The sequence below is a fragment of the Entelurus aequoreus genome, linkage group LG01, assembly GCF_033978785.1.
Source record: "Entelurus aequoreus isolate RoL-2023_Sb linkage group LG01, RoL_Eaeq_v1.1, whole genome shotgun sequence".
NCBI classification, from domain to species: Eukaryota; Metazoa; Chordata; class Actinopteri; order Syngnathiformes; family Syngnathidae; genus Entelurus; species Entelurus aequoreus.
In genome coordinates this window covers 54,758,444-54,775,122 of record NC_084731.1, presented here as the reverse complement: position 1 = coordinate 54,775,122, position 16,679 = coordinate 54,758,444, and the positions used below count along the sequence as shown (strand labels likewise).

Below are 16,679 nucleotides of genomic sequence, written 5' to 3'. Positions count from 1 at the left end.
CACCTTCAAATCATTCTACTCTGAACTATATACTTCACAATGCGCTGCTGATAAAACAATCATGTTGCGTTTCCTGGATAACTTGAAATTTCCATCCATAACTACTACTCAAGAGAGCGCTTTGGATCAACCTTTAGTAATCCGGGAAATTGTAAATTCAATTAAACTAATGCAGAGCGGCAAGGCCCCTGGCCCAGATGGCTATCCTATAGAGTTTTATAAAAAATTCTCAGATAAACTGACTCCTCTCCTTTTAAATATGTACAATGACTCTCTGGACCGGGGTACCTTGCCTCAAACTCTCACAGAAGCGTCAATAACTTTATTACTAAAACCGGGCAAAGTTGATTCTGACTGTAGTTCTTACCGTCCCATCTCTCTCTTAAACGCTGATTATAAGATTTTAGCTAAAGCACTGGCCCTTCGCCTTGAATCAATTTTACCAAACATCATATCACCTGACCAAACTGGATTTATGAAAAACCGGCACTCTTTTTCCAACATTCGTAGCCTTCTTAACATTATTTTTTCTCCAGCATCCGAGGAGACGCCAGAGGTGGTGGTCTCTTTGGATGCAGAGAAAGCTTTCGACAGGGTGGAGTGGGGATATTTATTGGAGGTCTTAAAGAGGTTTAACATTGGGTCTAAATATATATCTTGGATAGCACTTCTATACTCTTCTCCTAGGGCTGCCGTAAGCACAAATGGGATGTTATCCCAATTTTTCACACTTGGCAGAGGTACACGGCAGGGGTGCCCTCTAAGCCCATTGTTATTTGTTACTGCAATCGAACCCTTGTCCATTGCTCTTAAATCGGCCGGTATCAGTAAAGGAATCCATAGATGCGGTCTAGAACACACACATTCTCTATACGCGGATGATTTACTATTGTTTATATCTGATCCAATCTCTACCATTCCAAAGATTATTGATTTGCTAAACAATTTTGGATCATTCTCTGGCTATAAATTGAATTTCGCTAAGAGTGAATGCTTCCCTGTGAATAATTTGGCCCTTGAGATCCCTGATGGATATTTCCCATTTAAGATGTCTAGGAACAGCTTCAAGTACTTAGGTGTACATATTGGTCGCAAGCTACCAGCGCTCTACAAGGACAATTTTCCACCTCTAATCGACAAACTTAAATTAGATTTGGATAGGTGGAAAGATTTACACATAACTATTGCTGGCAGGGTAAACTGCGTCAAAATGAATGTGCTTCCTCGATTTTTGTATCTGTTTCAATGTTTGCCTATCTTTTTACCCAATTCCTTTTTTTGCATAATAAACAAACTAATTTCATCCTTTATATGGAAAGGCAAGACTCCCAGGATTAGAAGAGAGTTCCTGCAAAGGCATAGGTCCGTAGGTGGTTTATCACTCCCTAATCTAAAATACTACTATTGGGCAGCTAACATACACAAAGTGACTCTCTGGATCCAAGAACCTGAATTAATCTGGTGTAAATCTGAAGCTAGTTCCTGTTCTACCTCTCTCTTGGATCTACTTACATCAAAATTACCTTATCGACCATCCCAATTTACTTGTAGTCCAATTGTCATTTCTACCCTTAGAATCTGGTCTCAATTTAGAAATACTTTCGGCCTGCAGGGCTTATCCAACCACAGCCCCATTCATAATAACCACCTCTTCCTCCCTCCTAGCACAGATGTAGCGTTTTCTCTATGGAAGCAGTCAAACCTTAGCAGGCTAAAGGACTTATATATTGGTGATGTCTTCGCTAGTTTCAGTGAACTGTGTATAAAATTTGACCTACCAAAATCTCACCTATTTCGATACTTTCAGGTTCGTAATTTCGTTAAATTAAATAGTCTCTTTTTCCCTAATACTCCACCTAATTCGCTAATTGACTCAATTTTAGATATTCCCACAAATCAGAAAGGCCTAATCTCCAAAATCTACATCTTAATATCCCAGTTTAGTAAAACGTCTCTTGATAAAATCAGAGGGAATTGGGAAAAAGAGCTTGGCAGATCTTTAGATGATGGAGATTGGGATTCTGCCTTAACCCGAATTAACAACAGTACATCCTGTTCAAGGCTTAATTTAATACAATTTAAGGTTGTCCACCGTATTTATTTTACTAATTCCAAACTCTCCAAAATATACCCCAATATTTCGGATACTTGTAACAGATGTCACATGTCACCTGCAAACATGACGCACATGTTTTGGTCTTGTCCCCATTTGCTGGACTATTGGACAACTATTTTCAAACACCTTGCTAAGGCATTGGATTTAAACCTGACACCATGTGCAGAAAGGGCTATTTTTGGGACGGTATCAGATCCCCAAATAAGGAGAAAATTTAAGGATAGTATCGCCTTTGCATCCTTATTAGCACGTAGGAGAATTTTGCTGGAGTGGAAGTCACCATTTTGCCCCAAAGCCTCCTTATGGCTTAAAGACCTTATGATTTATTTAGATCTGGAGAAAATAAAGTTTAATCTTAGGGGGGCACCTGGGAAGTTTTATTCTGTTTGGGGTGGTGTGGTTGACTACATAGCTAAATTAAAGACGCTATAGGACACATGAAAAGTTCACCTTTCACAAACCAGCTTCCTTTTTTATTTTATTTTTTATTTACATTTATTCTGGGTGTATATTTATTATCTGCCTATGTTGAGAAGAAAGTGATTTACTAATTATTTTCCATTTGTGACTGTACCTTTAACTTATGTAGGACCTGGGGGGTGGGGGGGGGGGGGGGGGGGTTGTGTGTGTATGGGGTGTGTGTTGGGTTGCTGTTCTTGGAAGTGGGTGGGGGGAAAAAAAGGAAAATGTGATTACTGTTCTATTGTATAGTGTAATACCTGTCAAATTCAATAAAAACATTTATTAAAAAAAAATATATATATGTATAGCTATAATTCATTGAAAGTCAAGTATTTCTTATATATATATATATATGAAATACTTGACTTGGTGAATTCTAGCTGTAAATATACTCCTCCCCTCTTAACCACCCCCCACCTCCCGAAATCGGAGGTCTGAAGGTTGGCAAGTATGCCCAAATACATATATATATATATATATATATATATATATATATATATATATGCATATACATATATATATATGTATATATATATATGCATATATATATATATGCATATACATATATATATATAATATATATATAATAAAATAAATATATATATGTATAGCTAGAATTCATTGAAAGTCAAGTATTTATTTTATATATATATATATATATATATATATATATATATATATATATATATATATATATATATATATATATATATATATATATATATATATATATATATATATATATATGTGTGAAATACTTGACTTGGTGAATTCTAGCTGTAAATATACTCCTCCCCTCTTAACCACGCCCCCACCCCCCACCTCCCAAAATCGGAGGTCTCAAGGTTGGCAAGTATGCCCTAATACATATATATATATATGCATATATATATATATATGCATATATATATATATATATATATATATATATATATATATATATATATATATATATATATATATATATATATATATATATATATATATATATATATATATACACATATATACACACCAGTGACGTGCAGTCAGTAGAGGCAGGGGAGGCGGGGCCTCACCTGCCATCATGGAAAGAAAAAAATGTAAAAAGAAAGAAAAAAAAATTAAATTGTTATATGTATCCAGTGATTATACTAAAGTTATTTTCCATTTAACTTCACCAGTTATAGATTATTTTTATTTTCACATTTGTCGTTCAAATACTGAGAAGAGACGGTGCGGTGATCAGCAGCCAGTTGAGGCACGTCACTCAGTTGTGCCTCAACATGGATTGTGCGCAATGACTCGGCTAACTGCTGGCCTGCTGTGCAGTGAGACCGTATTGCTATATGAATTATATCAGCTAACTAAACTATGGCATAGTTTAGTTAGCTGAGGTATATAATGTACAGTGTATTTTGTCAACAACTGTATGTGTGTCACATATTTTTTGTGCTGAGCATTCATAAAACTGCTGCAAAAGACGTACTGGCTGAGGCTCGCAGTAATCCGGCCTCCTGGTGGTAGAGGGCGGTAGTGATCCCAGAGATCATTCCTCGGCTGCAGAAGAAAAAAATAAAAAAATAAAAAAAATTTAGCAAGTCAGGTTGTTTATGTCCTCTCGCCTGAACTTTTATTAAAAACATGGAGGATTACATATGTAAAATAAAACAGTTTTCTAAACTGGACTTTCAATCGAAGCAGGAGGTAATAATTAAAGGTAGACCAACACCGGAGCTAAAAGGTTTGCTTTTGACTTCGGGACAGAAGACCCGTTCTTTTCAAACGGCTTGGTACACACGCCGTTTGAAATGTCCAGCAAGAAAGGTAAGACCATAAAAATGTTTTTTTTTATTAAATGTGCTTTTTTGTGTGCTACAGTTTGTATGTGTAAAGAATGCTGGTAAGAGCTTTTAAACATAACCCGTTAACTGCTGCCAATCAAATGGTGAATAAGATACTCTTTAGGGTTCATATGTTTGTAAATCTGACTGTGATGAAGTCAGTGCCTCACCAGCCATTAACCTCACCGCACGTCACTGATACACACATACATTGGCGTTGTTAGCCCTATTTTAGGGGGACTCAAGCCCCCTAAAATATTCTTAAGCCCCCCTAAATAATTTGGTGTTATATTTATTTATTTATTTTTTTTTACAAATACATGCCGACATAGTCATTTTAAAGTGGCCCGAATATGAGTTTAAAGGCCTACTGAAATTAAATGTTATTATTTAAACTGGATTAGCAGATCCATTCTATGTGTCATACTTGATCATTTCGCGATATTGCCATATTTTTGCTGAAAGGATTTAGTAGAGAACTTCGACGATAAAGTTCGCAACTTTTAGTCGCTGATAAAAAAAAGCCTTGCCTGTACCGGAAGTAGCGTGATGTCACAGGTTGAAAGGCTCCTCACATTTCCCCATTGTTTACAATGCAGCGAGAGCGATTCAGACAGAGAAAGCGACGATTACCCCATTAATTTGAGCGAGGATGAAAGATTCGTGGATGAGGAACGTGAGAGTGAAGGACAAGAGTGCAGTGCAGGACGTATCTTTTTTCGCTTTGACCGTAACTTAGGTACAAGGGTTCATTGGATTCCACACTTTCTCCTTTTTCTATTGTGGATCACGGATTTGTATTTTAAACCACCTCGGATACTATATCCTCTTGAAAATGAGAGTCGAGAACGCGAAATGGACATTCACAGTGACTTTTATCTCCACGACAATACATCGGCGAAGCTCTTTAGCTACGGAGCTAACGTGATAGCATCGTGCTTAAATGCAGATAGAAACAAAAGAAATAAACCCCTGACTGGAAGGATAGACAGACAATCAACAATACTATTAAACCATGGACATGTAACTACACGGTTAATGCTTTCCAGGCTGGTGAAGCTTAACAATGCTGTTGGTAACGACGCCATTGAAGCTATCTTAGCAACGGTACCTCACAGAGCTATGCTAAAAACATTAGCTATCCACGTACGCCAGCCCTCATCTGCTCATCAACACCCGTGCTCACCTTCGTTCCAGCGATCGACGGAGCGACGAAGGACTTCACCCGATCATAGATGCGGTCGGCGGCCCGGAGACGGAGGAAGTCAAGGTGAGGTCGGCGGCTAGCGCGTCTGCTATCCATCTCAAAGTCCTCCTGGCTGTGTTGCTGTAGTCCGCCCCTAATACACCGATCCCACCTACAACTTTCTTCTTTGCAGTCTTCATTATCAACCGGACCTCACAGAACTATGATAAAAACATTAGCGCTCCACCTACGCCAGCCAGCCCTCATCTTCCCATCAACAGCCGTGCTCACCTGCGTTCCAGTGATCGACGGCGCGACGAAGGACTTCATCCGTGGGTTTGGCGGCAAGCATCGGCTAGGCGTCTGCTAAGTACCGTAAGTAGTCCTTGTGTTGCTGTAAGTATTGTGCTTAGCCGCTAACACACCGATCGATCCCACCTACAACGTTCTTCTTTGCAGCCTCCATTGTTCATTAAACAAATTGCAAAAGATTAACCAACACAGATGTCCAGAATACTGTGGAATTTTGAGATGCAAACAGAGCTTTTTGTATTGGATTCAATGGGGTCCGAATACTTCCGTTTCAACGATTTGCGTCACGCGCATACGTCATCATACATAGACGTTTTCAACCGGAAGTTTAGCGGGAAATTTAAAATTGCACTTTATAAGTTAACCCGGCCGTATTGGCATGTGTTGCAATGTTAAGATTTCATCATTGATATATAAACTATCAGACTGCGTGGTCGGTAGTAGTGGCTTTCAGTAGGCCTTTAAATAAATCATCATATAACCTGTCATTTCCACTCAGTTTCCCCTCACTTCATAGCGTAAGGTAGAGAGCCCCTTTAGTGCGTCGGTATCCAATCCATTCCACTTGTTCATATAGAAAATGCCCACATCACTCAAAATCCAGTCCGCATTTTCTCTGCGACCTGCAGGTGTACGAAGCACATTAGCACACAGCACTGCAGAACAAGAACGGATGCAAAATGGACATAAGAAACTTTTTCAAGAAAGTAAGTATTCATCACTGCTTGTAGTAAAATGTATTAGCTCCACTTTACACCAGGTCTGTGTTTGACAAAAAGTTACATTCCCGCTCTAAAACAATGTTGCTACTTAGTTAGCTAGTTAGCCTGAAATGCATCATGAAGGTCCTGGTTATTTATAAAGTTAAATGTGCACTCTTTTTTTTACCATTTGCTATCTTTGGGGTTACTTCCTTCTGGAATGTTTCTCATTTTACACATAGAGGAAAACAGGAGCTGAGACTTTCATTGTGTTTCAGTGTATCTTGAAGGATCATGCAAGTAATTGTTTCTTGTTGATGCTGTAAACAAAATGTCACTGTGCAAACCCATGTTTGTTGTTGTACTGAACACATATTGAAAATAAACCGACTGAAATAATAATAATAACAATGAATAATTTCTAAGTCTTTGTTAGCCGTTTGTGAAGTTTTGTGCTCGTGCGCTACGTTCGCTCGCATCCTGTGCATCTCCTGGGGGCTAAGCCCCCCCTGTCCTTAAAAGCTAGTGACGCCCCTGCACACATATACACATATATATACACACATATATATACACACATATATATATATATATATATATATATATATATATATATATATATATATATATATATATATATATATATATATATATATATATATATATATATATATATATATATATATATATATATATATATATATATATATATATACACACACACACACTTAGATACACTTGTCTTACACACACATATGTTGAGGCTCGGGTGGTAGAGCGGCCATGCCAGCAACCTTCGAGTTCCAGGTTCGATCCCAATTCCCGCCATCCTAGTCACGTCCGTTGTGTCCTTGGGCAAGACACTTCACCCTTGCTCCTTGCATGGGAGCTCCCACCATCAGTGTGTGAATGTGTGAATGTGGAAATAGTGTTGAAGCACTTTGAGTACCTTGAAGGTAGAAAAACGCTATACAAGTATAACCCATTTACCGTGTGTGTGTGTACATATTATCTTAATATAATGGATGTATAATTAATATAATTGGAAATTATGAGTAGGTGAAAGTTCGATTCCTACCTTGACGACCTTCTTAAAGTTTTATAATGAATAAAAAATGTCAAGCAGCTAAAATGTGGCAAACATGGATAAGTGTGGAGAGAGCGTTTTACATGTTTCCTATCATGCACTATAACGGATTTAGACGGGTGTAATTCCGAAATGTGTTATGGTGTCTGGACGATTTTCATAACGTCCTGCAAAGTTCAGTGACCATGTGTGTTAATTATTACGTTAGTTTTTTTTTTTGTTCGGACCATGACTAGGGAAGGTTGTTTGGATTGTGTAATTTAAGTAAATGCTGTGCAATTCTGCCTTGAATACTTTCAAGGGTCATTGATCTGATTGACTCACATTGTCCACAAGATGGCAGCAAATATGTAGCTTTTAGGATTAATTTGGTAGCACTCTGCGGCGTCAAGTGGGACACCCCTGTCTCCGACTTTCTTAATTTGATTTAAACAATCTTATTATTGAACTTTCACCGCTACATTTAATTTATTTTAACATTTCGGATGTTTTTTTTTATAGCTTACATATTTAAATGACATAAAACAAATCTTCAAACTTTACAAAAACCCAAAAGTATACTGCATAGACCAGTTTAATGTGTTTCACGTACAGCCACTTTTCCCACAGCCCACGATGCATTGCATCTCTGTGTACAGCTCAAAACACCGTTGAAAGAAAAAGGCGACATATTTCATGACTCACTCTTTTGCACGACAAATCCTTGAAATGTAAACCCGAAGTAGGAGGACGCTGTTTACCTCTTTTCCGCCCCGAAAGAATACAAATATTTGTAAAAACGTCTTCCTGTCCGTCGACTTTCCTACCGCAGACTCGAGCGGTGAGGTCATGGCTACGTGGTTATTGATTGCTTCATGACCAGGAATGTTCTCAGGGCGGTTTGGACGACTTTCCAACAAGCACAGTCAGAACATTTATTACAGTTTCCCTTTCTGATGACCTCTCATTTTTAGATAGTCATTCCATTTATCAATCAAAATCGGGTCAATTTGGCGTCTTCAAGCACGTTGGCGACTGCAGTGGTTTATCCTGCTCAACGTGCACGGAAACAGAAGTTCAGAACAGTCAGAGAGAGTCTTTCGTTGTTAATAGGGATGGGAATTGAACGTGTATCAATTCCTCAAAACGGCTCGCTTTTTTTGTCAAGCGGTTCTCTTAACGGTTCTGATCACAATATGGTGGCGTCACCCTAGTGGCTCACTGAAGCTTTTTAAAAAATGTGTGAAAATGGAAAAAGATGAGGGAAAAAATAATTTTTTTGTTTTAATATTGTTTCTCTAGAAGGACAAACATGACCCAACCTATCCTAATTGCTAGAAATCCCACTGTTTATATTAAACCTGCTTCACTGATGAGAGTATTTGGCGAGCCGCGTTTTTTCCTACTAATTTCGGCGGTCATTGAACTCACCGTAGTTTGTTTACATGTACAACTTTCTCCGACACTGCCACAGAAAGACGTGTTTTATGCCACTCCGTCTTTGTCTCATTTTGTCCACCAAACATTTTGTGCTGTGCGTGAATACACAAAGGTGAGTTTTTTTTATGTTGATGCAAGCTAATCCATGCTAACATGCTATTTAGGCTAGCTGTATGTACATATTACATCATTATGCCTCGTTTTTAGGTATATTTGAGCTCATTTAATTTCCTTTACTAATGTCCTCTGTGTATTTAATCTATATTTGCATGTCTCATGACACATTATCTATATGTAATATTGGCTGCATTTCTGATAGTTGTTTGTGTGCCATGTTGTTCCAGACCACAGCAAAGATTGAAAAGCTTGCAAAGAGTGTAATAAATCCACTAGAAGAAGACAGCCTGACATTTCTTTTAACTTGGACACACACATCTATACCTTTGGCCTCTCTAAGACAGTCATTTCCAGGAGTTATCTCACCCTCTGAGAAGCCTCCGTTTTACTAATGTTTTCCAATGTTGTAAAAATGTGTACAATAAATAATATCTGTGTCAGCCATTTTTATAGGAGGCTAATATAGCTAATATAGACACTTACATCATGTGTTGCCTTCATTATAACATTTATATAAGGCTTTTAAGTTTTTGCGGCTCCAGACAGATTCGTTTTTGTAATTTTGGTCCAATATGGCTCTTTCAATATTTTGGGTTGTGGTCAAAAGCTTGCACAATTTTGCCACAGTGCTTCTGATTTCCGGTAGGTGAACGCTCAATGTAGTCAGAGGAAAGTTAAAAATTTTTCTTCTAAGCTACGTATGTGACCTCACTGTAGGCTCTGTAAGGTCATGTTACCTTTAAACCCGACCTAATTTAGGCTAATCCACCAATTTCCACCCTTTTTTTCCCGAATAAGACTCGATAAGAGAACCGTTAAGGAACCGAATCTTTAAGCAGAACTAAAAGTGGAACCGGAACTGGAAAACTCTTAGCTATTCCCATCCCGAGTTGTTAATAATCCATGTGGTCTATCAAGGAAATGTCGCCAGTTGAGTATTTTCAAACACCATATTGACTGAATCACTGGGAAACCCTGAAAAGTTACAGTTGAACAACTTCACAGTTGCAGTCCGACTACACGACCAGTTATCCTACAGAAATGCAGAGTAAAGCTTAAACATATACCGTGAAAAATGTATACATCTATATATCTTAAAGCGGTGCCATTAAGTTAAGACTTTTTCATGTGTGCGACAACTTACAGTGGAACCTCCAAAGTCATACACAAGCCGTTCTGTAAAATTCCAAGTTGTTCACATTTCTTGTGTTAAGACGCAATTTTTAAAAAACATACACAAGCAAATAAATACATTCGTAGTAACCCATTAAATATTTTGCAACTAAATCAAGTAGAATGCAGTCAAGTCCTTCCCAGTGCTCAGACCCACCATCCAAAATCTCAGGAAGATTGGAACATGTGAAGGGAAGTTAAGACCATTAACATTTTCCACCACAAGGGGGCGATATTGGTAGTTCTGATCATCTTAAGTGGGGTAAAGACAGTTTGATGGTTGTGGAGAAGTTTTTGCCGCCAGGCTCCGCCCACTACCGATGGATACGACTAGGTACCGAGTCCCGTATGGCACTTTTGGGTGTCTCATGTGTACCAATTCCGATCAAGATCTGAATTTGTGGAGCTGAGTAATAAATGTTGAAAGTTTTGTGGCAAACCCATCCAGCCATCTATTTTCTACCGCTTTTCCCGTTCAGGTTTGCGGGGGGTGCTGAAGCCTATCTCAGCTGCATTCGGGTGGAAGACGGGGTACACCCTGGACAAGTTGCCACCTCATCACAGGGCCAACACAGATAGACAGGCGAACCATCAGATCTAATTTTGGCGCCATGCCACGGCCACATCCTATAGCGTCGACGGAACTCCCTCGCAATTTATCATCGCCCATCTGTCTAGTGTCTGTCATTCCAATCGCGGCTTATTTAGTCAAAGTCCCGAGGAGGAGTTTGTTGAAGTAAAAACCCTGTTTTTAGCCGAAAAATGGCAGACGGTAGCCTAGATGGCTGATTTCCTGTTTGTTTTCAAATATGGGTTTGTGAGACTTTTACGTGCGTCCTGTCATGATGGACTTCTCCAGGAATTTTTGTGACGTCACGTGAATCTAGCGGCAGGGGCTTATATTAAAAAAAATATATATATATTAAGGGGGCGCCATAGAGTCAATTTTGAAATGTTGTTTTTAGGTACTCCAAAAATATCGCCAGACTAAAAGCGCTTGCAAAAATTAATGAGTTTTTGTTCATGTTGAGGGCCTCAAAAACCCGAAACGAAATAGGGCTCTCCAGCCCCTAACTTCTAGGGGTATCAACATTTTTTTTTTTACGAATGAATCGCGACTCTTACTTGTAATGATTCTTAAACGATTAAACCAAATCGATTTATAGGTATTGCTTGTGCAGGTAACTATAGAAACTCTGTAATATTTGAAGTCTAATGTGATTTGCAGATGGCACCAATGATTATGAATTGAACTCCAAGTTAGCTTTGAGGGTTTTTTTTGTTAGTTTTTTGTTTGAACTTGGACTTGTACCACTTTTGAGGGTGTCCCACTTGAGAGGTTCCATGGTAGTTCTCCAACCATTATGGGTCACAGTTCATTTGCACACTGCCACATGAGTACCACAGGTGTTTATTGTGATTCAGTGATTCTCAAACTGTGGTGCGTGTACCACCAGTGCTACGACAAAATAATTTAATTAAATATCCAAACACAGTGTTATTGTTCAAACTGTGTGTGATGTTACAGTGGCCAAACATATTATATTTACTTGTCAAATAAAACCTTTGTCTTGTTTTTAATAAATACTTAGGCCTACTACGCTACTGTATTTTAATGTTGGTCATTATGGTGGTACTTGGAGAGCCACATGTTTACTGAGGTGGTACTTGGTGAAAAAGGTTTGAGAACCACTGATCTAGAGCATTCGTACCATTTTAAAGTATTACAACACAGATATACGTGCACAAGAGCTTAATAACTTACTGTATTTTCCGGACTATAAGCCGCTACTTTTCCCCTACACTTTGAACCCTGCGGCTTATAAAACGGCGCGGCTAATTTATGGGGTTTTCTTCGTTTTTCTAAGTTTTGTTTTTACCAAATAGTTTCCATATTATACCAACAGAGACACTAAAAAGGTGTGTTATTGTTTGTGCTACGGCGCCATCTTTTGGACGAGGTCGCTTACTGCAGGTTGCTGCGGGTTACAAATGTACTTCCTGTTTCATGCCTTGAACCGGAAGTTAAATCATCCATAGCATTCCTACTCATATGCATTCTTCATTCATCACTCCAAGCAACGTTTGTAAGTTTTACAATATAACTAAAACAATTCTTCCTTACTAAACCGTCCCATGTGTGATGTCTGTGGCAGTGTTTTTATGCATATGCTATCGTAATGTAATCAAGTGAGCGTCGTTAGCATAAGCTAATATGCTAACACATTTATGAGTGTATGTGTTAGTATTATTAACTTATAACGGCATTCTTTTTGTATCGTTTCAGTTTTGTAAATTCACCAAAATGTCACCGTGGAGTTCATAGCGTTACAATGCGTATGGATTCCTCATTGATCACTCCAAGCAAGCTTTGTAAGTTTTACAATATAACTAACACATTTATTGCTTACTAAGGCGTCCCATGTGTGATGTCTGTAGGAGTGTTTTCATGCATATTTGTACATGCTATTGTAATGTAATCAAGCTAACACGCTAACACTTTTACGAGTGTCTGTGTTAGTAATATTAACTTTACAATGGCATTCTTTTTGTACTGTTTCAGTTTCACAAATTCCTTAGTAAATTCACCAAAACAGATTGGAGAGCTAGCTTTGACGATGACTTCTGTTTTGTTTGATCATCCGTTTTACTGCCCTGTTACAGACTCCGTTTGGAAACAATTAAGGTATGTAAATAAACATTTACAGGACATTTCCTACCAGTATATATGTGCGGCTTATAGTCAGGTGCGGCTAATACATTTAAAACTATGTACTTCTTCTAAAATTTGGTGGGTGCGGCTTATACCCGGTGCGCTTTATAGTCCGGAAAATACGGTACTTAACCATTTACACTGCAAGATTCTTTTCCACATAAAAATAAATGCATATTTCAGAAAAAGAGTGAAGAACGTAAGAGGAAAAGATGGCAGGATAGTTACAGTACACAGCGACAGATGCATGTATGTATCTTTTTTTGTTTTTGTTTTTTGCATCCACACATTATTTATCTTTAGGCTTAAAACATAAAAAATCAGCCTATATTTAAAAACAAAGGTCAAACTAGCCTCTGGCGGGCAAAGCTACAAACGTGATTATTACAAAACATACGGAGGATTGTGCAGAAAGACAACCCGCGTGACGATAAACCCTTCGCACACTAAAGGCACCGTAGACGAAGATGAGATCCCTGCGCTGGCGCGGTTAAAGAGGTCGAGAGGAAGCGGAAAGGGGAAGCCTTTTCCACAGCTGCACGGAAACACCATTTCATAAAAGGCTACATGCTAACGATGGAGTTTTGCATAAAGGTCACCGATTGTCTTCTCGGACAGATCTGTGCTCACTTTGCGGTCCTTCCGTCGGGTGTGGTACATTCAAAGGCTTCCATCCAATACGAAAAAGCAGGAGATATTTGAGAAGATAAGAAAACATGCTCGGGGACTTCCTCTCCTGATCATGCACGAAACAAATAGCCACAATAGCGCAGGCCGCATTTAAATTGTCTCAGCTCTGTCCCGCTTCAGAAATAAACAATCTTCCCCACCTTGCTTTTGCACAAACTCCCACACGACAAGTCGTCATAGCCGTCACCATCTTTCCATTCCTGCCTCCCTTCCCAGGCTGGACAGACTCGCTCCCCCTGCAGGAGACAGGTTGGAACCACGGCGTACTCCCAACCGGGACGTGACGGGGAGACGTGGGAGTGGCTACCTCCGGTTCCACCGAGGGGGTTAAAAAATGGAAAAAAATCACTGGGGTCAATGAGGCAGTCAGGCGGCGCAGGGATCACACCCGACTAGTCGGGTGGCAGCGGTAGCTGCAGTTGGACAGAGGGTCCACGCCGTCCCCGTCCACGGCCTGGGAGCAGCCCGCCTCGCAGCAAGACTCTGGAAGACAATAAAAAGTCACACCTACGGTAAGGACGACAACAAATTTAAAGGGGAACTGCACTTTTTTTGGAATGTTGCCAATCGTTCACAATCATTATGAGAGAGAAGAAGACATTTGACTTTTTTAAAATGATTTTAAAGATGATAAAAAATGCTTGGAAGATGCGGCTAATGGAGTCACCGTTGTAGCCTTCAAAGCCTCTAAAACAACATTTCATTAACGTTTTATATACACACTGCAACTATATATATAATGTAGTAACAGACACCTTCATAACAATATGTAATATGTACAATATACACACTGCACGTATGTATATAATGTAGTAACAGACACCTTCATAACAATATGTAATATGTACAATATACACACTGCAAGTATATATATAATGTAGTAACAGACACCTTCATAACAATGAAGTGTGTACAATATACACACTGCAAGTACATATATTATGTAGTAACAGACACCTTCATAACAATGAAGTGTGTACAATATACACACTACAAGTATATATATAATGTAGTAACAGACTCCTTCATAACAATATGTAATATGTACAATATACACACTGCAAGCATGTATATAATGTAGTAGCAGACACCTTCATAACAATATGTAATATGTACAATAAACACACTGCAAGTGTATATATATATATATATATATATATATATAATGTAGTAACAGACACCTTCATAACAATGAAGTGTGTACAATATACACACTACAAGTATATATATGTAATGTAGTAACAGACACCTTCATAACAATATGTAATATGTAGAATTTACACACTGCAAGTATGTATATAATGTAGTAACAGACACCTTCATAACAATATGTAATAAGTACAATATACACACTGCAAGTATATATATATAATGTAGTAACAGACACCTTCATAACAATGAAGTGTGTACAATATACACACTGCAAGTATATATATAATGTAGTAACAGGCACCTTCATAAGAATGAAGTGTGTACAATATAAACACTACAAGTATATATATAATGTCTCTGGATGCCTGGAACACACAAATGTCATCTGGCACCAGATACAGACAGCCAAGAAGGACAAGTAAGACCTGCGTGTGGTTTTCTTAGATCTTGCCAATGCCTTCGGGTCAGTGCCTCATGAAATCCTATGGACAGCGTTCAACTTCTTCCAGGTCCCTGAGGGCATCACAAGGATGGTCAAAGCCTACTTCCAGGACCTCCAGTTCTGCGTCACAGCACAGGCCAGTACAACTGCCTGGCAGCACCTCGAGATAGGCATAATCCATACGCATTGCACCATCTCTCCACTGGCGTTTACCATGGCAATGGAGCTGCTCATTATTCGAGCATCCCGATGGGTGGTTGGAGGGGAGCGGTTAAAGAGCGGGCTGCGTCTTCCTCCAATAAGGGCGTACATGGACGACATGACAACAATAACAACAACAAATGCATGCACCAAACGCCTACTGGATAAACTCCAGGGAAACATCAATTGGGCACGAATGGAGGTCAAACCAAGCAAATTCCGCAGTATCACCATCATCAAGGGCCAGCTCACCAACGAGAGGTTCCACATCAACAACGAGCCAATACCAACAGTTCTAGAAAAGCCTACCAAAAGCCTTGGCCGCTGGTATAGCGCAGAACTCAAAGACTCCAAGCAGGTGGACCAACTCAGGCAGGATACAATCAGTGGCCTCAATCAGATCAATAACACCGCTCTCCCTGGGAAGCTGAACTGTGGTGCTTTCAGTTTGGGCTGCTGCCCCGTCTCATGTGGCCAGTTTCCATCTATGAGGTCGCTCTATCCCATGCCAATCGGATGGAAAGGCTGTTGAATGCACAAGTGAGGAAATGGCTTGGACTGCCGAGATGTCTTAGCAGCGTAGGCCTGTATGGCAACGGAGCCCTCTCCCTACCGATCTCAAGCGTGGTGGAGGAGTACAAATGTGCCAAATCAAGGCTGGAAATGACTCTCACAGAATCCTGGGATCCATTCGTCAGAGGTGCTGCTCCAACCCTAGCGACAGGGAGGAAATGGAATCCATCTGCAGCAGTCGCAGTGGCAAAGACTTCCCTCAGACACCGGGATATAGTGAGCATGTCCAATATGGCAGAGGGGGCCTTGGTTTCGAAGAAACAACACCCACGTGGCAAAAGGCAACTGCAACCGAACAGCGGCACATGGTGGTGGAGGAAGTGCGCCACCAGGAGGAAGCAGCCAGGTGTGCCAAGGCAATCTCCCAAGCCCAGCAGGGCCGCTGGATGAGGTGAGAGGGCGTGGAGAGGAGAACAATCACGTGGAACGAAATATGGAGCATGGAGTCTAATAGACTAAGTTTCATCATTAGAGCCACATAGGATGTCCTGCCCTCTCCAACCAACCTACAT

General features: G+C 39.6%; 1 protein-coding gene across 1 annotated transcript in view; it reads right to left on the bottom strand.

The window, feature by feature from the left end:
• Positions 1 to 7,360: 7,360 nt before the first annotated feature.
• camk1b (calcium/calmodulin-dependent protein kinase Ib) overlaps positions 7,361 to 16,679 on the bottom strand; it is a 52,418-nt gene continuing 43,099 nt past the window's right edge. Inside the window, exon 10 of the mRNA XM_062054750.1 lies at positions 7,361 to 14,282. Within this exon, the coding sequence (XP_061910734.1) occupies positions 14,182 to 14,282 (101 nt within the window). The 3' untranslated portion in view covers positions 7,361 to 14,181. The remainder of the gene's footprint in view (positions 14,283 to 16,679) is intronic.